The sequence below is a fragment of the Dunckerocampus dactyliophorus genome, chromosome 13, assembly GCF_027744805.1.
Source record: "Dunckerocampus dactyliophorus isolate RoL2022-P2 chromosome 13, RoL_Ddac_1.1, whole genome shotgun sequence".
NCBI lineage: Eukaryota > Metazoa > Chordata > Actinopteri > Syngnathiformes > Syngnathidae > Dunckerocampus > Dunckerocampus dactyliophorus.
The window spans coordinates 15,918,938-15,945,465 of NC_072831.1; the positions used below are offsets into that span (position 1 = coordinate 15,918,938).

The 26,528-nt window shown below is 42.6% G+C and overlaps 1 protein-coding gene across 13 annotated transcripts in view; it reads right to left on the reverse strand.

Annotated features, from left to right (window-relative positions):
* Positions 1-5,359: 5,359 nt before the first annotated feature.
* dlgap2a (discs, large (Drosophila) homolog-associated protein 2a) overlaps positions 5,360-26,528 on the reverse strand; it is a 231,235-nt gene continuing 210,066 nt past the window's right edge. For 8 of the 13 annotated variants that reach the window (XM_054796877.1, XM_054796873.1, XM_054796867.1 and 5 more), the window contains 5 exons: positions 19,049-19,137; positions 18,501-18,940; positions 18,326-18,417; positions 16,418-16,570; positions 5,360-13,474 (listed from right to left, as the gene is read on the reverse strand). In XM_054796877.1, coding sequence (XP_054652852.1) covers positions 13,268-13,474; positions 16,418-16,570; positions 18,326-18,417; positions 18,501-18,940; positions 19,049-19,137 — 981 coding nt within the window. In that variant the 3' untranslated portion in view covers positions 5,360-13,267. The remainder of the gene's footprint in view (positions 13,475-16,417; positions 16,571-18,325; positions 18,418-18,500; positions 18,941-19,048; positions 19,138-26,528) is intronic. The other 5 variants (XM_054796874.1, XM_054796876.1, XM_054796875.1 and 2 more) reach the window with 1 other exon arrangement.

Consider the following 26,528-nt stretch of genomic DNA (forward strand, 5'->3'; position numbering starts at 1 on the left):
ACTAAAGGTACCTTTGTTTGGACAAATATAACGACAAAAAACGATGACAACAAAAATAGCTCATATGATAATAATGCTATAGATATTCATGTAAGAAGTGAAGTGATTTTGGTTACTATCAAGAAAACCATGGAAGTTGCTACATTTGAGCTCTTAAATGAAACTCTTATGAGCTATATTTGTTATCATTATATCTGTACAAACAAATGTGCCTTGAGTTGTACCAGGCATTACAATGGATCAATAAACTGAAGAAACAAGGGTGGTCTAATAATTTCTTCCATGACTATGTCTCAAATGGCTTATTTACTTGATTTACGTCTACTATGTTGGATAATATGAGTGTAAAGGTGACTACAGGGGTGTTACTTCATGTCTAGAGGGCTCGAATAATGTTAAAACCTGTATTTAGAATGGAAGAGAGACAGACCATCTTAACACATACAAATAGAGGGTTTTCCTCCACAGAAATTGGAGCGTTCTAAACCTTTTGACCGGTAGTGTGTATGCATGGATGGAACTTTAGGACTTTGATGTCTCGGCTCCTTGTATCAGAGCAAAGAAGTTATTGTAGGATCATGTTTGTCCAACAGGGGGCGATATCACGTGTCTTGAGCAGGGGATCAAATACCCAAATGAAATGATATTTCGCAGTGATGCATCCCTCTTGGCTGTTGAGAGTATTATATGGAGACAATTCCAAACTATACGTCGGCTGTCTGTAAGGATGTATTGTTTGACTGACAGAAGGATTGCCTTGTCATTATGTGGACCCAACAAAACAAAACACTAGATTATAGAAAACACACTACAGTATTATTATTACAGTTATTACTAATCATTAGTTAAATATATAATTAAATGAATGACATGGATATTATACAATTGAATGAATATGAAACAATGTTAAGTACAAACATGTTGCCTCCCTTCCAACAATATTCAAATATCTGCATTTTGAAGACCTGATCTTAGTCTCCGATGCATATTTACGGTCCCCTCCGGGGCTCCGTACATATTTATGGCTTGTGAAGTCATTGTTTTGGTTTTCGCTACAACAAAACAAGCAGCGAACATTTTATTCTATCCATATCCAGGACCAAAAATGTGTAATTATTAGGTACACCCAAAATGAATGTGAAACCTTATGTCTGCCTCTTTTTCCAGGCCATGTCGGTCAGGCATTGGATCACACGGCAGCATTTTGTTCGCACATGCTCCTGCACTTTTTCGCTGGCTGAAACCTGTTTTTGTTCCAATGTATTGTGTTCGCTCTTCATGGATTGTTTTCATCAGAAGAAGATGCATTGACCCAGAACCCACTGGTGTGTAATGTGTCGACTCAAGTGGAGAAGAGCAGACAAACGCTTCTTGTGTGATTTAATTGTCATCCTGACCACATCCTGATATGTTTGGGATAATGACCTGTTGATTTGAGGTGACGTTAGGGAACCTGGAGGTAGTCCTCATTCTTCATGATTCCACAAGGCTTTCCCAATTTGTGTGAATCTACACAATCTTTTTAGATCTTTACCGTGGACTTGCAACGACGACATGGACTTGGACGTTTCCATTTACATTTACATTTAGTATTGGTTGATCCATTTAGTCAAACAAATCTGTCTTTGCCACCAAAGACACTATCGGCCGCTGTCAACCATGTCCACTCATGAGAAATTTGACCTCGTCCAGCTAAGATATTGTGGAGCATTCAGCACGGCTTATTATAAGATGTGGGTAGCAGTCAGTGACGTGCGTTGAGGTTCATGGCTGGTGAGGTTTTTTTGTATTTGTACTTTATTTATCCCACAGCGGGGAAATTCACTTTTTTAAATGTTAATAAAGGTTGCTCATGAAGAGGATAACAAAAAAAAAGAAGACTTCCATTTTTGTTCTTCAAGTTGCTGTAAAATATTTCTTAGTTCCACTGATGTATTTTTTTAATTAACTGGAAAACGTGCCTGTGTGTATGTGTATATGTACAGTGTATATACAGTATATATATATATATCTCCATCCATCCATCCATCCATCTTCTACCGCTTATCCGAGATCGGGTCGCGGGGGCAACAGCCTAAGCAGGGAGGTCCAGATTTTTCTCTCCCCGGCCACTCCAGCTCCTCCCGGCGAATCCCGAGGCGTTCCCAGGCCAGTTGAGAGACATAGTCACTCCAACATGTCCTGGGTCTTCCCCGAGGCCTTCTACCAGTTGGACTTGCCCTGAACACCTCCCCAGGGAGGCGTCCGGGAGGCATCCTGACCAGATGCCCAAGCCACCTCATCTGGCTCTTCTCAATGCGGAGGAGTAGCGGTTCTATTCCGAGTCTCTCCCGGATGACAGTGCTTCTCACCTTATCTCTAAGGGAGAGCCCAGCCACCCTATGGAGAAAACTCATTTCGGCCGCTTGGACCCGCGATCTTGTCCTTTCGGTCATTACCCAAAGCTCATGACCATAGGTGAGGGTAGGAACGTAGATCGACCGGTAAATTGAGAGCGTTGCCTTTCGGCCTAGCTCTCTCTTCACCACAACAGACCGATGTAGAGTCCGCATCACTGCTGACGCCGCACCAATTCGCTTGTCAATCTCGCATTCCATCCTTCCCTCATTTGTGAACAAGACTCCAAGGTACCTAAATTCCTCTACTTGGGGCAGGATCTCATTCCCGACCCGGATATGGCATTCCACCCTTTTCCGGGCGAGAACCATGGACTCGGACTTGGAGGTGCTGATTCTCATCCTGGCCGCTTCACACTCGGCTGCGAACAAATCCAGTGAAAGTTGAAGTTCTCGGCTTGATGAAGCCAGCAGGACCACTTCATCTGCAAAAAGCAGAGACTCAATCCTGCAGCCACCAAACCGGAACCCCTCAACGCCCTGGCTGCGCCTAGAAATTCTGTCCATAAAAATAATGAACAGAATTGGTGTTCATTAGAATTGGGCAGCCCTGGCGGAGTCCAACCCTCACTGGAAACGGGTCCGACTTACTGCCGGAAATGCGAACCAAACTCTGACACCGGTCATACAGGGAACAAACAGCCTGAATTAGCTGGTCCAATACCCCATACTCCCGGAGTACTCCCCACAGAATTCCTCGAGGAAACACGGTCGAATGCCTTCTCCAAGTCCACAAAACACATGTAGACTGGTTGGGCAAACTCCCATGCACCCTCAAGGACCCTGCTGAGAGTGGAGAGCTGGTCCATAGTTCCACGACCAGGACGAAAACCACACTACTCCTCCTGAATCCGAGATTCAACTATCCGGTGGATCCTCCTCTGCAAAACCCCTGAATAGACATTACCAGGGAGGCTGAGGAGTGTGATTCCACGATAGTTGGAACACACCCTCCGGTCCCCCTTCTTTAAAAGGGGGACCACCACCCCGGTCTGCCAATCCAGAGGTACTGCCCCCAATGTCCACGCGATGCTGCAGAGTCGTGTCAACCAAGACATGCCTACAGCATCCATGGCCTTAAGGAACTCCGGGCAGATCTCATCCACCCCCGGGGCCCTGCCATCGAGGAGCTTTTTGACAACCTCAGCAACCTCAGCCCCAGAGATAGGAGAGCCCACCGTGGCGTCCCCAGGCTCTGCTTCCTCATAGGAAGACGTGTCAGTGGGATTGAGGAGGTCTTTGAAGTATTCTTTCCACCCATCCAGAACATCGTCGAGGTCAGCAGCGCACCATCGACACCATACATGGTGTTGACTGTGCACTGCTTCCCCATCCTGAAATGCCGAATGGTGGTCCAAAATCTCTTTGAAGCCGTCCAGAAGTCGTTCTTCATGGCTTCTCCAAACTCCTCCCATGTCCGAGTTTTTTCCTCAGCGACTGCCAGAGCCGCAGACCGCTTGATCTGCCAATACCGGTCAGCTGCTTCGGAGTCCCATGAGCCAAAAAGACCTGATAGGACTCCTTCTTCATCTTGACGGCATCCTTCACCACTGGTGTCCACCAACGGGTTCTAGGATTACCGCCACGACAGACACCAACCACCTTATGGCCACAGCTCCGATCAGCTGCCTCGACAATAGAGGCACGGAACATGGCCCATTCAGACTCAATGTTCGCCACCTCCCTTGGAACATGGTTGAAGCTCTCCCGGAGGTAGGAGTTGAAACTTCTTCTGACAGGGGACTCTGTCAGTCGTTCCCAGCAGACCCTCACAATACGTTTGGGCCTGCCGGGTCTGACCGGCATCCTCCCCCACCATCGGAGCCAACTTACCACCAGGTGGTGATCAGTTGACAGCTCCGCCCCTCTCTTCACCCGAGTGTCCAAAACATATGGCCGCAAGTCCGATGATACGACCACAAAGTCAATCATGGAAGTGCGGCCTAGGGTGTCCTGGTGCCAAGTGCACATGTGGACACCCTTATGCTTGAACATTGTGTTTGTTATCGACAATCTGTGACGAGCACAGAAGTCCAATAAGAAATCACCACTCGGGATCAGATCAGGGGGGCTGTTCCTCCCAATCATGCCTCTCCAGGTCTCACTGTCGCTGCCAACGTGTGCGTTGAAGTCCCCCAGCAAAACAAGGGAATCGCCTGAGGGAGCACACTCCAGTACTTCCTCTAGAGACTCCAAAAAGGGTGGGTATTCTGCTGTTTGGCGCATAAGCACAAACAACAGTCAGGACTCGTCCCCCCACTCGAAGGCGGAGGGAAACTACCCTCTCGTTCACCGGGTTAAACTCCAACATGCGGGCCACAAGCCGGGGTGCAACAAGAATTGCCACCCCTGCCCATCGCCTCTCACTGCTGGCAACGGCAGGGTGGAACAAGGTCCAACCCCTCTCAAGAGGACTGGTTCCAGAGCCTTTGCTGTGCGTTGACGTGAGTCCGACTATATCTAGCCGGAACTTCTCAACCTCATGCACCGGCTCAGGCACTTTCCCTACCAGAGAGGTGACATTCCAAGTCCCTAGAGCTAGTTTCTGTAGCTGAGGATCGGACCGCCAAAGTCCTCGCCTTTGGCTGCCACCCAGCTCACTCTGCACCCGACCCCTTTGGCCCCTCCCATGAGTGGTGAGCTCATTGGAGGGGGGACCCATGTCGTCGCCCTGCCACCGCTCGCCATCGTGCCCCTCCTCCAGGCCTGGCTCCAGAGGGGGGCCCCGGTGACCCGCGTCCGGGCAAGGGAAAACGTGGTCCAATGTTTTTTGTCATCGTGGAGGTCTATTGAGCTACTCTTTGTCTGGTCCCTCACCTACGACCTGTTTGTCATGGGTGACCCTACCAGGGGCATAAAAACCCCTGACAACTTAGCTCCTAGGATCATCGGGACACGCAAACTCCTCTACCACAATAAGGTGGTAGCTCAGGGAGGATACTATGTATAATTCAGAATTACAAACTTAATTCTACATTAGAAAAATGTAGAAATAAATTGAATCATTTAAAAATGACATTTCATTCCCAATGGAAAAAGAACTGTTGCAAGGATGCAAGATCAATAAAATACCCAACCCCGTGAGTGTATGTGAACTGTATATTCAAATTACACATATAGGAAGCACACAGACAAGCTGTTTCAAACTTTTTGTCCAAAAATTTAATTTTCGAGACTTATTTACACTGGATGATGACTGCAATGAGGTCAAATCTTTCAACACATACGAGGTTCCATAAATAAACAAAAGCTTTTAAATAACACACACAGAGAAATCAATAAATATAGAAATGGTCAATATATAAAATAAATAACATAACAAATGTAGGCTACATCTGTAAAAAGGTGACTTCATAAATAAAGAAATCATCTACATTCAGAATCAGTATTTTTCATGCCATCGTAGCAGTTTATAAAATCAGAAAGAAAAAGTGACAACAGAACATGAGCAACAGCAGAAAATAGTTGATTCAGGTGAGCATAATATAGAATTATATACTGTTCTATATATCTGTATGTATATATATATATATATATTTCTTTACAAATAATGAATATTTGGCATTATATTCATCCTCACTATAGATATGCTATACAAGAGATGAAAATAGTTTTCGCTAAACAACTACTTTTCTTATTTTGCCTTGTGATCATCCAATTATTTCACATCCCAAGTCCAAGGGAATCTTAAAGTTTCTCTGTTAACGTCTTCAATAGGAAAAATGCCCCCCCCCCGAAATAGTTCACGTCGCTGTTTCTGCCGTTAAGAGCGCACAGACAGTCGATGCAGAAGTGAGGCCACAGATGAAACATTAGAAATATGACGGAAGGTGGAGCAGAGATGATTTGCTTATGGGAAACTCTTCTGAGACGTGTGGCTGAGTCCTAATTTTACAGTAAGTCTTATAAGCGAAAAAAAGATGGCACTTGGAGTGGATTGCTGCCCTCGTGCTTTTTTTTAATGTGATACTGTCATTTCTGCCCTAGGGGGTTTTCACAAGGTTACGGTGGCTGACTTACTATTAATTCATCATCACTCCAGTGACTTCCTGCCAATAGGGGCTGCCTTCAGTTCTCACTGCATCATGTGACTGCCAGATGAGCATCCTCCAGAAAACAGCCACAGAGGATCTCTTATTAAATTATAGACTTTTCACCCCCAGAAACTGTCAGTGGTTTTGAAATGACAGTAAATGTTCTTTATTTGGCTTTTGCACTCACCAACACTTGCAAAACACTATTGCACAAATCTGAATCAACACACCATATGTCCTCAAATAGTGGCTGGGCTCAGTACTGTCGGCCGATGCATCAAAATGAGATATCACATCATCAGATCATCAGTTTTTCGTCCCATAATTATATTGGTACCCGAGTGAGGCCTCATCAAACCGCACTGTGCTCCACAGGAAGCACGCTCAATATGTCCGCGGTCTGTAATTATTTCCAAGTTTCACCTTCGGATTGTAAATATACTGTAGAATTTGGCTGTAAACGTGGTACGATTCGCTCTTTGTGTGGAATGGGGCTCTACCTAAATCAGGGGTGTCCAAACTTTTTCCCCTGAGGGCTGTATACTGAAAACTCAAAAGATGTAAGTATCCACTTTGGTAGTTTTATATTTATTTTTTATTTCATAAAAAGGCCAAAAAAAGCATTGTATATACAAAGCTTTGCAGGACAAAGCGTTAAAAACTTTATTAGTATCAACATTTCAGCTTTTAGTCCTGACATTCGGCCTTTTTCCTCAATTTTTCCAATATTTTTTTGTTTGTTTATTTATTTCTACATTGTGCCACAGGCCAATAAAAAAAACAAGCCGCGGCCCGCAAATGGCCCCCGTGCAGCACTTTGGATACCACTATGACGAACGATGAGAAAACGTTTCCAGCCTCACGCGCTTTCCAGCTACCACAAAACCGCTGCATATCGCACCCAACAGGAAACAGAAAACCAAATCAAGAGCACAAGACAGGAAGAGTCCAACCTGTCATGCAGAACATGACATAAAGCGCTGGTGATGCAACGGGGGAGTAAGGTGTCTTCCTCCAATACTTCAAATCTAATATCAGGCAGCGTATTGGCATTTTGCTACAACTTGTAGTGCATATTGCGGTATTTAACAGTCTTTATGTGTGAAATTCATCCAATAGAAGAAGCATAATGTGTTCATTACGCAACGTTAGTTTGAGGGAAGAGCTGTATAAAAGCTGTATATATCGGTGATATTGGCATCACTAATGAAATGAAGGACAATATCAGATATCAGTAATAATAGAAATAACAGAAATAATTGTTGCTTGCTTAAATGATATGAGCCCGCCTAAACAGCACAGCCGGAGTCGATTCAGTTTTTACTTGCTGCATGGCTGTGAGACCATGTGTCTGCCGTCATATTAAATCCTGCAAGTTATTTGTGTGCTTTGGGGACACTACAGAATAGAAGGAAACAATCACATTGTTCAGACAGCGCTGTTCCAGCAGGACAATCAAATCAAACTTTTTTTTTTTCCCAGGGTCATCATAAATTGAAGGAGGCCTAAGAAGAAGACATGCTGTCCTGCTGCCATGACATCATGCTACGTACGTAGCTCATGACGCTCCCTGCGTACTTCACACCCATGGTTGAAAGACTAACATAACAGGTGTATTGATCTGAACCAAACGGTATTGCTTGCTGGAAACATCTTATGGACGTTAGGGACAATATTATATAGAAAAATAAAAAATTAAATGTACCTAAAAGTAACCACAGTACAGCTTGGAAAGCAGTATATAATTACTATCCTTCCAAAATAAGTAAACAGAGCCATTTTTGTTTAAAAAGCTGGCAGGTATGTCAGGTATTCACACTGTCATGATCTCTTGATGGCAAAGGCAAAAAAAGCTTTCTCTCTTTGAATGCAGTCGGATTGTTGATTTACATAAGCAAGGCCTCTCGCAGCAAGTTGGACGCAGTAAGACATTGTCAAGTCACTGAAGTCATTTTAAATGTCTTAAAAGATCCTGAGGGTTACGGAACAAAAACGTCAAGTGGTAAAAGTCACCGGCCCTGAGTTGGAGGACCTGATTGGCTGTCTGCCAAGACACGAGACAATTCTCGGCCCAAATGAAGGTTATTACTTGTTCCGAGTGCAGCCCAATAACCATCAGACGGCATCGGCGAGAGAAAGGTTTTAAGAACAAAAAACACCTTCAACGCCACAAAATTGGCCGTTTGGAATTTGCATGAGAGCACCAAACATGGGTAACTGAAAGGTGGAAGAAAGTTTTATTCTCTGATAAGCCAAAATGTAACCTTGACGGTCCTCATGGCTTCCAACATTACAGGCATGACAAGGAGATCCCATCTGAGATGTTTCCCACGTGGCACATCATGATATAGGGTGCTTTTTCCTTCGATGGAACAATGGAGCTTCAGGTTGTGCAGGGGCGTCATATGGCAGTTGGCTATGTGGAGATGTTGCAGGGGGCATCCATCATGACTGTGTGGTAATGACTGGCTTTTTTAACAGGACAACACTGCAGTTTACAATGCTCGCTTTCTTCCAGAGGAATAACATCCTTCTTTTGTACCATCTTGCATGTTCCCCTGATCTAAATTCAATTGAGAACATTTTTAGGTTTTTTTATGAGCTATGCTCTTAAACTTCTGATCAGCTGATGAACTACCTATTTCAGTTTAATGGTTGCTTGTAATAAATTTCTTCCTTATTTTTTTTGTCTTACTCCCATTTCTTCTTTTTGCATTTTGAAGCTCTACTTAGAACCTCCTTAAAATCCAACAGTGCGAAATGTAAATTCTTGCAATTCTTCAACTGGTCTGAAAATTTTGATCAGGAGTGTATGTCTCCACACCTGAACCCAATTGAGTACCTGTGGGACATCCTCGAGCGGAAAGTGGACGAGCACAAGGAGCCCGCCAGTTCTGTGACATCATCATAGAGGAGTGGGAGAGTATTCCATTAACAGCTCTGGTGAGTTCAATACCAACAGGATTAAGGCAGTGCTAGATAACAATGGCGCTGTGGCACATGTTCTCTGTGGTGTACTTAGTTCTGCTGCCAGCTGTTTAAAAAACAACGACGTTGTGTTGACTTATTTTCAGACGACAAAAAAAAAAAAAATATATATATATATATATATATATACTGCTTTCCAAGCTGTACAGAATTGTACCCTGAAGATATACTGTATGCTAAAATGTTTGCTGAAATGTGAGGGTTGTACTGACCTTTGTAAGAAATAGTAATCCCTCGTTTATCGTGGTTAATTGGTTCCAGATGCGAGCATGATAAGTGAATTTTCACTAAGTAGGATTCCTTGATTATAAATGTAATATTTTCGGAGCTAGAGCATAGAAAACCTGTTTACAACCTTCTAAATACATTTTGTAACATTAGAGGCCTCTAGAGACACCCCTATAGTCACCTTTACATACTACCCAATATAGTAGACATCCTGTAATAATAAATAGGCCATTTAAGACAAATAAGAATCATTCTTGCGTGTGTTCCTATAAATGTGTTCCCTAAGACAGCAGAGTGAGTGGTGGACAGGAAAAAATGTTGGCCGTTCAGAGGTGAGTTTCAGTTTTTCTTAGGGATTATTATTCAAACCTGCAATAAAAGCCTGTTGTTCCGGCGATCAAGTGTGGTGATTGTGTGTCTCACCGAACATTACAGAAACATTGACACCTAGTGACTGGTGTAGAATACTACATACTACAGGTGTCACGGGACACGGTTCGCGAGGCGAGACGATACACGAGATTGGCTCTACGAGAACGAGATGAGATTTTAACATTACCGTACTTTAAAAAAAAGTACAATTAAAAATATAAAAACTATAGGACAATAAATTGCAATCTACTAATTTAATTTCTACTACGTTACACTTTTCTACACTCTGTGTGTATGACAGGTGCCCCGCCTCCACCCACCAAGACAGAGATTGTATGACTGACAAAAGGGCTCACTCATGCCCTTGTTCTATGGAACAAACGCGCCAAGGTGTTGATTATTGTGCGATTAATTAATTAATTTATTATCATCCCAGGCCTAGTGCCCACGGGACAATGCTTCATTTGAGGTGTTGATGAGGTTGACAATGGCAGTCTGCAAGGAGCCCATCATTTGAGGATGCAAAAATAGTCATATCTTTGACTCATCTCACAATTTGCAATGGCCGCTTTATACTCCAACTTGCAAATGAGGTCAGGATGCATAATTGTGCATTGGAGGGAAGAGAAACTCACACAGTAGAGTTGAACAGTAAAGACCGTGATTCAGCAACGCATTTCTCAACACATGCTTTTGAAGGCCCCTGTGAGGCTGTTTGCTTGATCTTACCAAGGACCCAAAAATCTTACATAAACTGCTTTGCCTCGTCAAAAGGCAGACTGAAAATACCCAGCGCAGCGTACAGCGATCCTCACATAACAGCCCTGCAGCCGCACAACAGAACGCAACGCCAGTAGTATGGGGCCCAACACGGAGCTCACATCTCCTCGAAGCCAAAATATGTCAGGCAAGGTCTGTCTCCTGCCAGCCTGCCTGTGTGCAAACAGCAAGGGATTGTCTCTGCTTCTGACAAATGGCCAGCATCACACATCCTCACGCTCCTGCTGTCACCCTGTTAAACTCTCTGAAGGGACGTGTTTTCTTCAAGTGTGTCACTAAAGGTGTGAGTGAATACATACTGAAGACGTGTAAAAACGGCCAAGTAAACTGTACTGTAAAGTATAATACAGTACTGTAATCCATGGCAGTAGTACACTTGCACACCTAATAAGATCCATCAGATTGTGCGGGTGTACCTAAGGCTGTGGCTGCTAAATGTATGTGCTGGGTATACTCCCTAAAAACAAAGAAATAAAACGAGTGTTTCATATCTTTGTTTTGAAAAAGCGCTGATGCAGAGCAAATGTCCGATGCGTATGTGTGTGTGTGTGCGTGACAGCTGGATGCGCGATATGCCACTGGAGGGTGGCAGTGGTGAAATAAAGTCAAGACAGTCTCCGACCTTATATTCACCTTCTCTTCGTCACTGTCAGCACAGCACTACCAAAACTCAAAACGTGTTTTTGTCATATTCAAACTCTTGCTATTCTTACACATTGTTAGGCATCAACGCACTTTGGACGCCGTCACATGTAATAGACTCTAAATGCATGAGTGAAGAAAATATTATATGAAGAATTTTCCTGGCCTTAACACTGATCACCGACATAAGCGGAGTGAATTTTATGGATAAACTACATTAAATACCACTGAACAACTAATAAGGCTCAAGACGAATACCTGTGTACAATAATCTGCATTTATGAAGATAACTGACGCTGTCAGAGTGGTGATAAAGTGTCTTTCTACTATTACAGTATACTGGATGCAGTGCACTTCTACATTTCTTGCAAAATACAACAACATTTACCTGAAATTACCTGCAAAACAAAACAAAAAAATGTTTGACAGTGTTTGTATTGGACCTCATTAGCTTGTGCAAGTGCACCTAATGCTGTGGCTGGTGAGCGAATATGCCACAGAGCGGCTCGCACAGCTTGGAAAAGTGATTTTTAAGATTTAAGTGTAGCAATTTATTCTCTATTTACACCTGAGTGTTGTGCCACAAGGTGAAAACCCCGTTGAATTTTGTGATGAATAAATTCCAATTCAGTGAGTTTTTTCCATGCAGCTTAGTAGTTAAAGTTAAAGAGAGCACCTCAAAGCAAAAGTAATACCAAGGGCATGTGAAATATTATACATATATATCACAGTTTTGGGACAAACAAGCTTAGATGATGTGCTGAATAATTTGCAAAGGTTTTATTCTTCCCTTGTAGGAGGGGGGTCAGTGTCGCAGGGATCAAAACTGGATGTTCTGTTTGTATTTCGAAAGTGGTCAAGGGTGCTGCTTGAATGGGGCCTGAGATAAGCACAGTAGATCGGAGTAAAACAAAGCAGAGTGGTTTTGTGGCTGTGATCACTGCAACAATCCAGGTTTGTCAAAAGTAATTAGGGGGCAGGCGCACTGTGGGAAAATAAACATTGTTCCTGTTCATATTTAGAAAATACAGCAGCACTGCTGTTAACTAGAGTGTGTATACTTCCCTTTGGAAACACGTAATCGTAGTAAATGCATCAGTGTATTTGTGTACGTGTTGTGTACGTGTTTTGATCGCAGGTCTCTTTTTTTCCCCCCCACCTGCATTGATCTCATGTAAAATGTTGGCACGAGACTTGTATTCTGGTTCAAGTAAATGACAAGACCATGAGATGCATGTGAAATGCACACGGCACTAAATGATGAAATGAACTAGCAATATCATGAAAAAAGACCACAACCACATTGACACATCGGTTGGATCGGTGCCACATGCACAGAGATGAGGTATTGTCAGGATTGGCACTTTATCGATTTCACATTAAGTTTGGGAAACAAGTCATGACTAAAAAAACGAATGAGTTGGAGATTTTGTTTTCAGCTATTTAAAATGCCTGTATCGCTATTTGTTCTTTTTTTTTTTTTTTTAGGTCAAAGGTCTGGTTGCTGGTAGGTTTCTCAAAGCTGCACTTTTCAAAATGGCACTTTGCAGATGTTGGCAAAAATAAGCAAAAACACACAAGATGCTGGATGAGGTTGTGTCGTTTGGGTACCATGGTAACCAGAGAACCAGTGGGGAAACCAGTCAACCCATGTTCAATATACATCTCTGCTAATATCGGGACGAGAGGCACATCCTACAGGTTGATGACGTTGGCCAGGGCCACTGAGGATGGCTTCTAAGATTGGATGGGTAAAGGAAGAGACAACAGAAGTCTAGAAAAAGGCTAGGTGAGCAGGGAGACAAGTTTTCCCCTGACCCTAACTTCTCAAAGTCGAGTTTGAGCCTCGGGAATATAGATCTCGATGCTGTCCGCTCGCTCTGAGGCTGAGTTCTGCCGAAAGGAGGCCGCCCGCTTGGCTGCCATCAGCCGTCTACGAGCCTCCTGCCGGTGCCTGTCAGGCAGGTCCAAGGATTTCTCTCTGGTCACCAGACTTTTCTGTCGACTTGTCTTCTTTGGTACTGGAGCTGTAGGCTTTGGAGGATGGAAAAAAAAACAGAAAACTAATTAGGTGATGCTTTTAGAACATATTCAGCACTTTGTCTGGATCAAACAAGCTGCCCAAATCCAGAGTTGAAAACAAATTAACATTGTCCTTCCCTTTTCTTCCACCCTTCCACTAATTGGTTTCACACAATATCTTATCTGATGGAGCTGAGCTATTTTTGAAAGCGAAAAACAATTCAGTGACTTTTATTTTTGCATTATATAGTACACATTCATCTCCTGAAAAGTAAGATCCACCCAGGAGCATTTGTTCATCCGTCCATCCAAGCTAGAGCCGACCACAATTAACTTGGTGTTAAAAAGCAGACGACACCCTTGCCTGATGAGTGGTATTGAGTCTGCACTGTCTGGATGAAAATCTGCTATGTGAATCACTATACAGTGGATACCCACACATTCAGCATACACGGCACCACAGATTTTTAGTTTGAAAAAAAGGGGGGGCCATTTTTTCCACAGAAAACACATCTCATTCACTCTAAGTCAGGGGTCGGCAACCAGCTGCTCCGGAGCCGCATGCGGTTATTCAGCCTCCTTGTTGTGGCTCCCTATGCAATTTGAAAAGAGATAAAAACATCCAGCTTCTGTATGACCCTGAATGCATCGTGGCTGCGTTGTGGCTGGTGATTGACTGCCTGCGTTCCTTTAGACGTGACACAGACGTCTTTTCACCCCGTGGTAAGCGAACCATTAATATATCTCCCCTAAAAAGAAACGTCTCAGAAGAAAATAGAGTTTTTAATTCTGCAGAGACAGATTCCTTTGTCTTCTTTTCCAACGATGCTGGCTTACCTATATGCTTGATATGTGGCGAGAAGCAACAAAAAAGCCATTTTTTACACAAGCACCCATTTGCTGTAAAGTAGTAATTTATTTCAAAGTAGACCTACACGTGTAACAGTGGTCATCCTAACAGTACAGCCCTGCACACGCACCACTGATAGTTAAGTCGAGCAGCGGTAGTCAGCGAGCAGGCTGTCAATCCACTGTGCTGCACATTTCTTAAGGCAAGATAGTGAGGTTACGTACCATTAGGCAAACAGACAAATGCCTAGGGCCCCGAGATTTCCAGGGGCCCTGAAACGCCTCGTAAAAACAATTGTTGATTTTTTTTATTCTATTAAAAGTAAATATTACTGTTTTAGCCTTAATTCACATGCTCAAAACTACATACTGTACAAATGTGTAATCTATCATGATTGTTTTAACCGCTGCCCCTCTCTTCTCATGTAATGGACTATTCCATGTCTGCGCATGTGCAACAACAAAAACAAACTTGCTGGTGCGGAGTTAGAAGAGGAAAACAAATAGTTTTTATAAAATCTACCGAAGGTGTCAATATTTTTGACAGTCACAACAAATGGAGACACAACGACAGCGGCACCGCTGCTGCCAGTGTCAGCCGAGGAGAATGCAGTAGATGAAGCTGAGCGTGAGGTTTTTCATCACAAAGATGTCAGTATTAAAGCGGTAAACTATATTAAATGTCGTTTAATGTTCTCATCACTTACAGTAAAAGCATTGAGAGGATTCATTTGTTAGGTAATAAGAATCCTCCGAAGAAGGTGGATTTTAAGGGCTTTATCTAGTTCGGGAAATAGGAGAATTTTCTCATATTCACACTAGATGATAAATATTAATATTTAAAATAGTTTTGGGGAGGGGGGGTATATACACATGGCTATGTAAATAGCAACTTAAGCAGACAGATAACTCTTAAAAAGCAGGCCTACATACTCACATTTTGTAAAAAAAAAAAAAAAGAAGGCTGTGGGGGGCCCCAATGACTAGGTGTGCCTTGGGCGTGCACACAGCACTTATGTTTGTTGTATTCTGTCGTAACAGGTCAAATTAAGAAAGATAAAAACTAAATAAATACATGATTATACAAGTAAAATGTGCAAAATACATGTACCATTGTTGAAAAAGGCACAATTTTTACGTTTATGTCTTTATGCTTGACTGTGTTTTTTCGTGAAGCGGTGAGATTTCACACTTTGTTTGGTGGTCCTTTAACGCAGTGGTCCCCAACCCCCAGGCCGTGGGTCATTTGGTACCGGGTCGCACAGAAAGAAAAAATCATTTCCATTATTTCATTTTTTTATGTTTTATTTTGAAAAGTGGTCGGATTCTCTATGTTACATCCGTCTCACTTGACGCATGTCCATTGTGCGTGTGCTAACTTTATCTCATGCTGCACAGATAGACTACTACTGTATTTTTACCATTTTTCTTTCACCTCATATTTGGTCTCACATGCTGATATTATGTGGGAATGCATAAAGGTAAGTTTTGATGACTTATTGAGTGCTAATGTGCCCATTTGTCTCAAGTGAATTCATGCTAGCGCACTACCTTTTACCACACACGTCAAATAGCGATGTAATAATCTTTGTGGAAAAACTTGTCTGGAACTTGAACTGGTGGATGGTGGGTCGGCATTCATTTTGTGCTTTTAATTTGATGTCATTCATGTCTTAGTTTTACACAATACATAATAAGTAAGATCAATTAGATCGCTATGATGTACGAAAGCCCAGAGATTTGTGGGAACACAAGCCGGTCCGTGGGTCAAAAAACGTTGGGGACCACTGCTTTAACGCACTGCTGTTGCTGTGAGAAGCAAACTGAAACTCAAATATAACTTCTACACAGTGACTCAGATTCTATCCGTTCATCGATTATCTAAAGTAGCCATTTTTATTAGGGGTCTCAATTACTTGCGGTTTTCCGCCATTTGCTGCTGGTCCCGGATCGTAATCCCCACGAAAGGTGGGGATCTATTGTATGACCAATGGCTGACATGTACACACAAACACGTATTCAAATGTTGCTCATTAAAGTCCCCAAACATGACATTATAAGCCTTCTGTTCTCAGGCAGGAAAGGGTCCAGGCCTGACCTATTTACCTTTTTCTCCGGACTGTCTATGGGCCTCCAGTTGTTGCTCTTGATCTGCTGCAGCTGGTCAAACTTAATGGTCACGTCTTCGATGGAGAGCTGCAGCAGGTCCCAGAACCCAGCCAGGTCCTGTGAGGTAGGCCGCGGCATGGCACTAGGGTCCTACATGACAGGGTGCAGATACATCCTTCTTATTTCTGTATTGTCTTAAATACGGCAGGAGGACTAACAGTGATCTCTCAAATGAAATCATTATTCTTCCTGGTTGATGCATTTGGAGCCACTAGATGTCCTCAGTGGGCATTGATAGAACCAGTTCTTAATGATAATGAGGCCATCAGCAAGCTCAGCAAGGCTTAACACATTCAGTTTAGTCACATTCATTCTTTTAAGCACTCAGCAATGATGTTAAAACCGTAACTTCAAGTAAACGGAAGCCAAACCAGTTTGTTTGTGCTGTCAGAAAGGCATAACTGTAACTATAACTGTAACTGTAGATAAATAAGACAACCAAAATATTAAAATCAGCTCTCAGTGTAAAGCTAAGAAGTTAAAAATTACAACCAAAGAAATATTCGTTTTATTAAATGAATGCCTTAAAGATATTTGCATTAGATATGCCAATTTCTTCTTACACTGTACATACTGTATTTCTCTATTGCATAGCATTATGTATGCTGTCAACCTTGAGGTCTTCACTTTTGAAATACTCTGTGATAAGGTTTGGTTTAAATATTACTTTATTAATATGGGCTTCCATTCTCCTTCAGAACAAAGTGGCATCATTTGAGCACACATGTATTTTTTGTCAATTTCAAAGTATTTAGGTCAAATATAAATGTCCCAGATATTGATTCTTATTTGTGTAACTTGACTTTCGGGTCATAGATTGGGTTATCATTGCTGGCTAAAGCGTTAAATGCATTGCAGCTGTTGCGGCGTTGTGACTAAAGGCTGCAAAGACCATCAAACGTGTGCATAACTGATTACAATGGCTTAAGTTATTAATGCATGAGGAGAAAAGCACATCTTAAGTGAGTCTAAGCGCATATGAGGTTTGCTTGAAGAATCAAAACGAAAAACAGCTTCAAATCATGGGACAGGTGGTCGTAATGCAATGGTTCTCAATTAATTTCTGTCCTGCCCCCCCTGGGGACAGAAATGTTTTCACGTCCCCCTGATTTGAAATAAAATTGAGAAATTGATATTTATTTATCTGTACTGTACAGACTGAACTCGAAACTGACACCAGGAAAATGCAACAAAATGGAGACGCATACAAGCTTATTCAAAAGTCTAATTGCATGTTGAGTACGATAAATTTGTACATGTTGGCGGGTCAGCAGTAACTTTGAAAGTACTCCCTGCCTCTCACGCACCCTGACAGTTCACCGCGCTCCCCCCAGGGAGCCCCACTCCACTATCGGAAAAGCACTGCCCTAAGGATACAAATGAGATCCATTCCTAAACCTTGATGGCAAGTCGAGTTTTAATATCATACCTAAATGAATCCACTCCCACTGTACACAGAACACATGAAGGACATATAAAATACAGCAATAACAAGATGAAATGGGTCATTCTCCTGAAGGGGGGAAACCAAAAGCATGTTCCGCCTGTATTAGTAGTATTCATCAATGGTATTGCCTCTGGATCAAACACTATTCAACAGTAGTAATGCTCTTGGGTTCACAGGATGATGATGAAAACACAAGCACACACACATGCACGCACGCAACACAGAACGTCATAAACCGAGGACCACCTGTATTAGTAGTATTCATCAGTAACATTGCTTTTGGATCAAACACTATTCAATAGTAGTACTGCTCTTGCGTTCACAGGATGATGATGAAAACACAAGCCTAAGCACAAGCACACACACACAAACACACACACACACACACACACACTTACCAGATTTTGCTGACACAACCAATAGAATTGCTGGAATTTCTGTGACATGAGGAGCTGAGCGCTTCCCACTGCACTTCTGATTTTTCCGAGGGCTGAAAAAGAACAGAAGTTTTACACATTATATATTTGTGTATAAGTGCTATAGCTAAAGTCATATGCGGTTTTTGGCACTCACTCTCCTCTGACAAGTCATTTTCTTCAGCTTCAGCCTCCATCTCCTTACACCATCCCTCCATCCTCTTGGTCTCAGTGTGCAGCAGTTGCATGAACCAGCTCCCATCTCTCCTTAGAGAAGGGGAGCTACGCCCTGACTCACCAGATGGGACGGCATTCTCCTGCGGGGAGGGGGGCTCCAGCTGCCACGTGGGCTCACTGGTGGTCTCCCGGGGACTCGGGGGTTCAGCTGTGGTACGGTAGTCCTCGCGGTAGCTGAAGAGCCCCTGGGTGCGGACGGTTCGCACGGCTCCATACTGGGTGGGTGTGCTGGGCTCTGAGTGGCGCTGGAAGCCCCCGCCAAACTGCAGGCCTTTGTCCTCCATGGTGGGGAAACCCTCCAACTCCATGTCTGCCTGCACGGCTGCAGTCACGCTGTTGGAGCGCTTGAAGCGGCCTTGCCTGTAGGTGGTAAAAATGCATAGCGGAACATCGGAACCTTTTCTTCCAACAGAACTGATGAAAGTGACAGCTGACAGAGATGGTAAAGATTCCAAACCATTGCATTACCCTTTCTTGTCATCCTCCACCTGGATCCCAACAGAATGGTATTCCCGGGAGCCTTTGCTTTCCGATTCAGAGTCTGTGGCAGCTTCCACCTAATGCACAGAAATAATACAAGCCAATTTTCCTGTGATTATGTGAGCTACACCCCCCGAGTGTTTATGTCCTTATTGGTAAATATTCAACGATTTATGGAAGTGGCAAAAGCAACAAGGTTTCTTTTCACAAGTTTAGAAAAAAAAGGCTATCACAACCATTGAAAATCACTATTGCTGTAGTCTCACCACTGGTTATTGTATATGATAAGCATCAGACAACTCCCCCGTAGTTGTGGCCTGGCTGCAGAATATCACAGAGTGAATCTCATGCATGCATTAATATGAATACATTAATCAAGCCTTGCAGCAGTCTGTTCAGATCAAACAAGAGCTAATGTTTGATCAATATTGGATTTATATTCATTAGACAAACGGAAACACACTTCATTAATGCAAATTTTGCTGAATGAGTTAAACTGTCAAATAGGTAGATAGATCCAGACAGATAGGTGGACATAGTATACACATAGAATACACATAGACAGCATTCCCATGTCTGTCTCTCTTCTCATTTTTGTTTGCGGATCCCTTATCTAATTACTTTGCTTTCTTTGACGAGTGATCATAATTTCCTGTTGGCTCGCCGTCACAATAACTTGCTCTGTCTGTGGCTGCACTCCCCTGAACATTTGGTGCGGGTGAGTGTAGAAGAAAGGGCTCACAAATCAAGGGTTGGTGGCACACAGTGTGGATATTGAGACATATGGTCACTGCTCAGAGGCAATGTACCATTTTGTCCCTTTGCTCACTTGAATTCACTTTTCTATATGTATTCCTCTGTCTCGTACACAGAACAATAACAAGAGCGGTGCATGCGAGACTTTGAAAGAATAGACATTCATCTTCAGCCCAGCTCCGTTTTATCACCGTGAGAGTAAGGTGCTCCTTTGAAATATGATGTGCTCCAAATGCAAGAAACTATATAAACTCTGTCTATAACTTGAAGTGGATAGTGAAAAAGTCGGGGAACCGCATTTTTGTATTCGGTCACAATGTCATGGGTGGAATGAGCGTAGAGGAGCTTGCTATGGTGACTTCTTGTTGGAAACAAACAAAGGGAATTTGTTTCATGTCACACCCAAACTTCATTATACTGACAAGGTTTCTGATTTTTGGTCATCTTATTTAGCAATATGAAAAAGTATTAGAAAATTAGAAAAGCAACATCACGGTAACAATACAGTGGAACCTCTCTCTTCTTTTTGCATGGCACTGTTCTTGCAGGATTTGGTTGTCAATGAAAATGGTTATTAAGAGATTCAAGATTCAAGAGATTCAAGAGATTCAAGAGAGACCTCTCTTCTGTATGATGTTTCAACACCACCAGTGATCAGTCCGATGACTGTAGTGTCATCTGCAAATTTAATGATGCTGGTGTTGTTCTGGGAGGCCACGCAATCGTAGGTGAAGAGCGTGTAGAGGAGTGGACTCAGCACACACCCCTGTGGGGTCCCAGTGCTCACAATTCTTGAGCTGGATGTGCGGTTGTGGACTCTGACTGACTGGGGCCTGCCTGTGAGAAAGTTAAACACCCAGTTACAGAGGGAGGGAGACAGGCCAAGTGTGAGGAGCTTATCTGTGAGTTTGTGGGGGCTGACTGTATTGAATGCAGAGCTATAGTCTATAAATAGCATTCTGACGTATGTGTCCTGGCCCTGTAGGTGAGAAAGGGCTGTGTGGATGGCAGTGTTGACTGCATCATCCGTGGACCGGTTCTGGCGGTATGCAAACTGTAGAGGGTCCACGGTTGCCGCCGGGATGCTCTTTTTGATGTGGGTCATGACTAATCTTTCAAAGCACTTCATAACAATAGGAGTGAGTGCTATAGGGCGATAGTCATTCAAGCAGGTCACGTTGCTCTTCTTGGGTACGGGCACTATGGTGGTGGACTTAAAGCAGGTCGGTACAGATGCTTGTGCAAGCGACAGGTTAAATATGTCAGCAAGCACATCAGCTAGCTCTGATGAGCAAACCCGAAGTGCACGTCCTGAGATGTTGTCTGGCCCTGCTGCTTTTCGTGGGTTTGTTTTGTTTAGAACCCTGCGCACATCAGCTGATGTCACCATGAGAGGTGAGTCCTGTGTGCTCCCCAGGTTCAGCCACCCTCTCTGCTCATCAGGAGTTTGGGTATCAAAGCGGGCATAGAACTCATTCAACTCATCAGGAAGTGTGGTTTGGCTGGACGTGGCTACGCTACTCTGCTGTCGATAGTCTGTGATGTGCTGGAGCCCCGCCCACATGCGCCGAGGGTCTGAGGTGGAATAGTAGCCCTCCAGCTTCTGTCTGTACTGCCTCTTGGCCTCCCGTATGGACCTCCTCAGGTCATATCTGGCCTTTTTGTAGTCATCAGCGGTGCCCATGACAAATGCAGTCGAACGAGCACGTAGCTTAGCCCTTACATCACAGTTCATCCACTGTTTTTGATTAGGGTATTTTCTGTAATACTTGGTGGTGGTAACAGTCTCTATGCATGTGCATGTGCATGTGCTAATGTAGCCAGTAACAGCAGAAGCATATTCATCCAAATCAACAGTACAATCTTCCCTCCCCGCTGCAGTTTTAAACACATCCCAGTTTGTGCAGCCAAAGCAGTCCTGAAGTACTTGATCAGTTTCTTCATTCCATACTTTAACTGCTGTACGTACAGGGGGAGCTTTTTTAAGAAGTTGTCTGTATGTTGGATAAAGGAATATAGAGATGTGGTCAGCCTTTCCAAAGTGGGGTCTTGGAACAGCCTTCAAAGCACCTTTCATGTTGCAGTAGACTTGGTCCAGGATGTTATTTTCCCTTGTGGGAAAGCTCACATGCTGGTAATATTTGGGGAGGACAGTCCTGAGGTTACAGTGGTTGAAATCGCCAGATATAATAAATACAGCGTCTGGGTGTTTGGTCTCGTGTTTATCAATGATGTCATGCAGGAGGCCTAGTGCATTAGCATTAGCATTAGCATTAGCATTAAAAATACACTACCGGTCAAAAGTTTCAGAACACTCCAATTTCTCTGAGGAAAAACTGACATTTTTAAGTGTTAAGATGGCCAGTCTCGCTTCCATTGTTAATTCCCTTTTTTTCTTGCAACATTTCATCCAGTACAATGCTGTTCAACTGATGTTCACAAGGGTATAGTACCACAGTGTGTTCCGAACACTCTTTTTATGCAGACAGAGGAGGTAGTAAGTACTCCGGAACTTGGACCACCTGTAGGAATTAGTTGCACCAATTGCCAAGGCTTGATCAACCACCATTTCTGCAGAACAGCTTTAAATTGTTGACCCATTTTGTGTTCCCTGAAACAGGCCTTTTTGTATAATTCTGAAATATTCTTTTTCAGTTTTGGGTAACCTTACCTTTTTTTTAACCTCTGGCACCACTTACCTTTATACCATTTCAAGCTATTCATTGGACTTGAACAACTTGAATTTCAATAAATAACTGGAAAAATTGGGTTGTTCTAAAACTTTTGACGGGTAGTGTATGTCTGGCTTGTTGTACGGCCAAACAATGATTTTAGCCCAGTTCGGGTATCTTCAGATTGTTTGTAACGGATGAATGATGAAAACCGAGGTTCCACTGTACTAAATAAACATTGTTAAATAAATACATCTTCAGCTGTATCTTTGTAAAGTGGAATTGATGGATGGATGGATGGATGGATGGATGGATGGATGGATGGATGGATGGACGGATGTCATGTTGTGCAGGTGTACCTAATGAAGCAGCGCGCGTCACACGAAAAGTCTTGGCGCAAACATGAAAACAGTACGCTATTAGTGACACAGGCTGCCCTCACGCTAAATGGCGTGCTATGTTTTACTAGCATACCATTTGTGAAACACCCCAGACAATAACCATGTTAAAGGTTAAAAGCTTTGACCTTCACTTGACACAACCACTGTACTGCTTCAATTAAAGGGATAGTTTGGATTTTTTGACATGAAGTTGTATGACATCCCCATCAGCAGTGTAGTACATCAACAGTGACCTCCCACTTGCTCCTGCGAGTGCGGTTCTGGTCGGACCGTGACGAGGAACGTAGTTCCGCTTAGTTTCTGAGGCCATTTAAGTGAAGAGTTCGGCTTCTCCAAACAGTATGCGTTCAAAAGAGATTTGCCTCTCCATTTGTGTGTATGTGACGACGACGCTTGCTCAACTTCCTGTCAAAAAATCCAAACCATCCCTTTAAATCTCATTATGTAAAAACACCAGTCAGCCCTTTCAGTTGTAGAATATAAACATGCAAAGTGCCTTATGAGGGTCAAAAGCGATTTAGATCAGGTCGACAAGGTGAAAGATCAAAGATTTCAAATACGTTGGAGAAAAAAATGGTATGGGGAAAAAAATAAATAAAGTAGGCCAATTAAGGTCACATTCATCTTTGAAATGACAAATTTATTCCTGTTTTGGCTTGCAGGAACCCTTTTTTTTGCTGACCTTAAACTAGGACTGTAACAATATTGACTTTAAGCATTTAAGCCTGCATTATCCCACATGTTGCTTATGATTCAATGTTACCAGTCAAAAGTAAATACAGTAAACGAAAAGCAATATTTGTGAATATATAATTTGACTGCCAACTGTACTGATAACAAACCTAATCTTTTTTTGGCAACGTAGATATATTTTAGATACATTTTTGATATACAGTTATGTGGAAAAAAAATGAGCCAGTCTATACCTTCATGGGAGTTCATGACTGTAAATTTTACTGAATAACATCAGGTAGAGAGGGTATAGCCTCACATCTGTTCTATGGAGAACCAGTTATCGTAAATTGAATCTACCTAGTGCTTCAATTTCTCAATTTTATGGAATATATTTGCATATTTAATTGCACATTTGTAAAACTTTGTAAAATACAATACATTTTTACAACCCACCACAATGAATGAGCCACTCGTCAGTTAAGCAATCTCAAAGTTGTGTTGCATTTACTGTACATGAACGGACACAGACACTTCACATGCGGCCGTGCAGTGTGGGGTTAAAGTGATCCTCATGGTAAGTAGACTCAGGTGGGAACTCGAAGCTAATCTCTGTGTGCAGCTATTGACATCATTGTAATGTAATTTAATGTAAAGTATTCAGTCCAGAATCACGTTTCAACAAAGTGACTAACAACAAACACCACCGAAAGCCGTCATGAAACTAAACTATTGTGGGCTATTTAGAAGAATAAAACGTGGCCCGAGGGCCATGAGTTTGACACCCCTGCTCATTAAAGTACTTTGTCACTGCAAACTAGCGTATAAGCACACTTCTTTGCAACCTCTTCCTTAAATGCACCTCTACTCCTCTGAATTCTTCCACTTATCGCCTTCACTCCACTTCCTGCTGGCTCTATTGCACCTTATTGGTGTCTTTTAGTCAAAAACGAAGTCAATCAGAAAAACACGCGGGCTGCTGTGGGAGGATGATGTCCTGATTGCATGTTACTCCTCATCATGCTTTGAATGCAGAGGTTCATAATCAGACTCAATCATTGTCAGGTGACTGATTTGTAGGGCAAAGAGCAAGAGTTAGGCGGCTCATGTGGGAAAGACAGTGAAGTACTCTACTGTATATGCAGTGGACTGTTTTTTTGGTGAATTTTAACGAGGAAAAAAAATGCATGCAAGTGAATGGGGATGTAAAAAGCATGTCCACGTGCACTACATGTACCTGTCACATTGTCAGCGCACAGTTGGTTGCTTGTGGACACCAAAGTCCATAGCTGTGGTGCTCAAGAATGCTATCATTGCAGCATTTCAGTGACATTGAAGTACCGTATTCTCAGGAGTACATGTCACTTTTTTTTGTTAGCTCGTTTGGCTTGTCCTGCGAATTACAGTCATCTGCGACTTATATATCAAAAATATATACAGTATATAACTTACCATGTGCTGACTTTAACTTAAAGTGGTCTTCATAATTCATTGAGTTGAGGTGACGCAGTTAGACACACAAATTGAATGATAAACAGCATACTGGACCACTTTTTGTTATGGAATACTTTCTTCTTTCTTAATGCGCTTCTGCCTTGGAGACACTGTCTGTAAGTAATGTGCAATTATAATTACTTGATTCCTGTGCGAGTTGAGAAATATATTTTAGACAAGACAGTTGTTTAACTAGGACACCATTGATGTCTTGGAGATTGTAGCTGCTGTGTCAGCCACTGACTGATTAAATATACACGTATGATTTTCAGTCTATTTTCATTCATTTGTTAATACTACATTTGTAATATTTAATAATTCATAATATTTGTATTTTAGTTAATTTAGCCATTTATATGCTCGAAAAGCTAAATTTAGGCAAAAAATATGTACAATTTGAATAAATAAGCATATTTCTTTTTAGTAATAATCGGCCACACAGACAGGAGATCCGAAAGATCTGGGTTCGAATCTTTGTTTGGGCATCTGTGTGGAGTTTGCATGTTCTCCTCAAGCGTGCGTGGGTTTTCTCCGGGTACTCCAGTTTCCTCCCACATTCCAAAAACGTGCATGTTAGGTTAATTTGAGACTCTAAATTGTTCATAGGTATGAATGTGAGTGTGAATGGTTGTTTGTCTATATGTGCCCTGCCATTGGCTGGCGACCAGTCCAGGGTGTACCCCGCCTCTCGCCCAAAGTCAGCTGGGTTAGGCTCCAGCATACCCCTGAGACCCTAGTGAGGACAAGCGGCATGGAAAATGGATGTATGGATAGGCCACAACAACGAAACAGCATGATTTATCAAGTAATATATTTTTGAAAAACCGTGATAGAGTAAAGCTGTGAAATTCGAACCGCGATGTGGCGAGGACTGTACATACTTCTATACAGTACATATTCAGTATTGTGTTTTAAATTGCCCTGAGGATGGACAATCAGGGTAGAATGGGAGGTCTGCACATATTTATATTAGGAATATAGGAATATAAATAGGTATGCAAGAGAAAAACACTTAGTTGAAAGGAAAGATGAGAGTGAATAATGATGACAAAGAGATGCTTACAATCACTCTAACTACTGGGGTGATGAGGGATTTAAAAAAAATCTCTCCAACTCCCAATGCACACCCCAACAAGGATAAATAAGAAAAACACAAGACAGGATGGTAATTATTAAAGCAAATGTATTTTGCAATCATTGTTCTTTCATTGTGAGATGGGCTTTGTTGTGTTTTTACAAATGAACAGCTCAAATACAAACATAAACGGCATTAGAGTGAATGAAGCCTGGAGGGAGCCGTTCACTAGAATGCGCTATAGCATGAGCTGAATCCTAATTGATGGATTGTGGAACGATGACTCACTCGGCCTATTTTTAGAAGCTGAAACAAGAACTATGTTTCTCCCGCGTCTGTACCTTTAAGCAAGTATAAAGTATAATCGATGTGTCATTCACTGAGCCCCATCTGAGCTA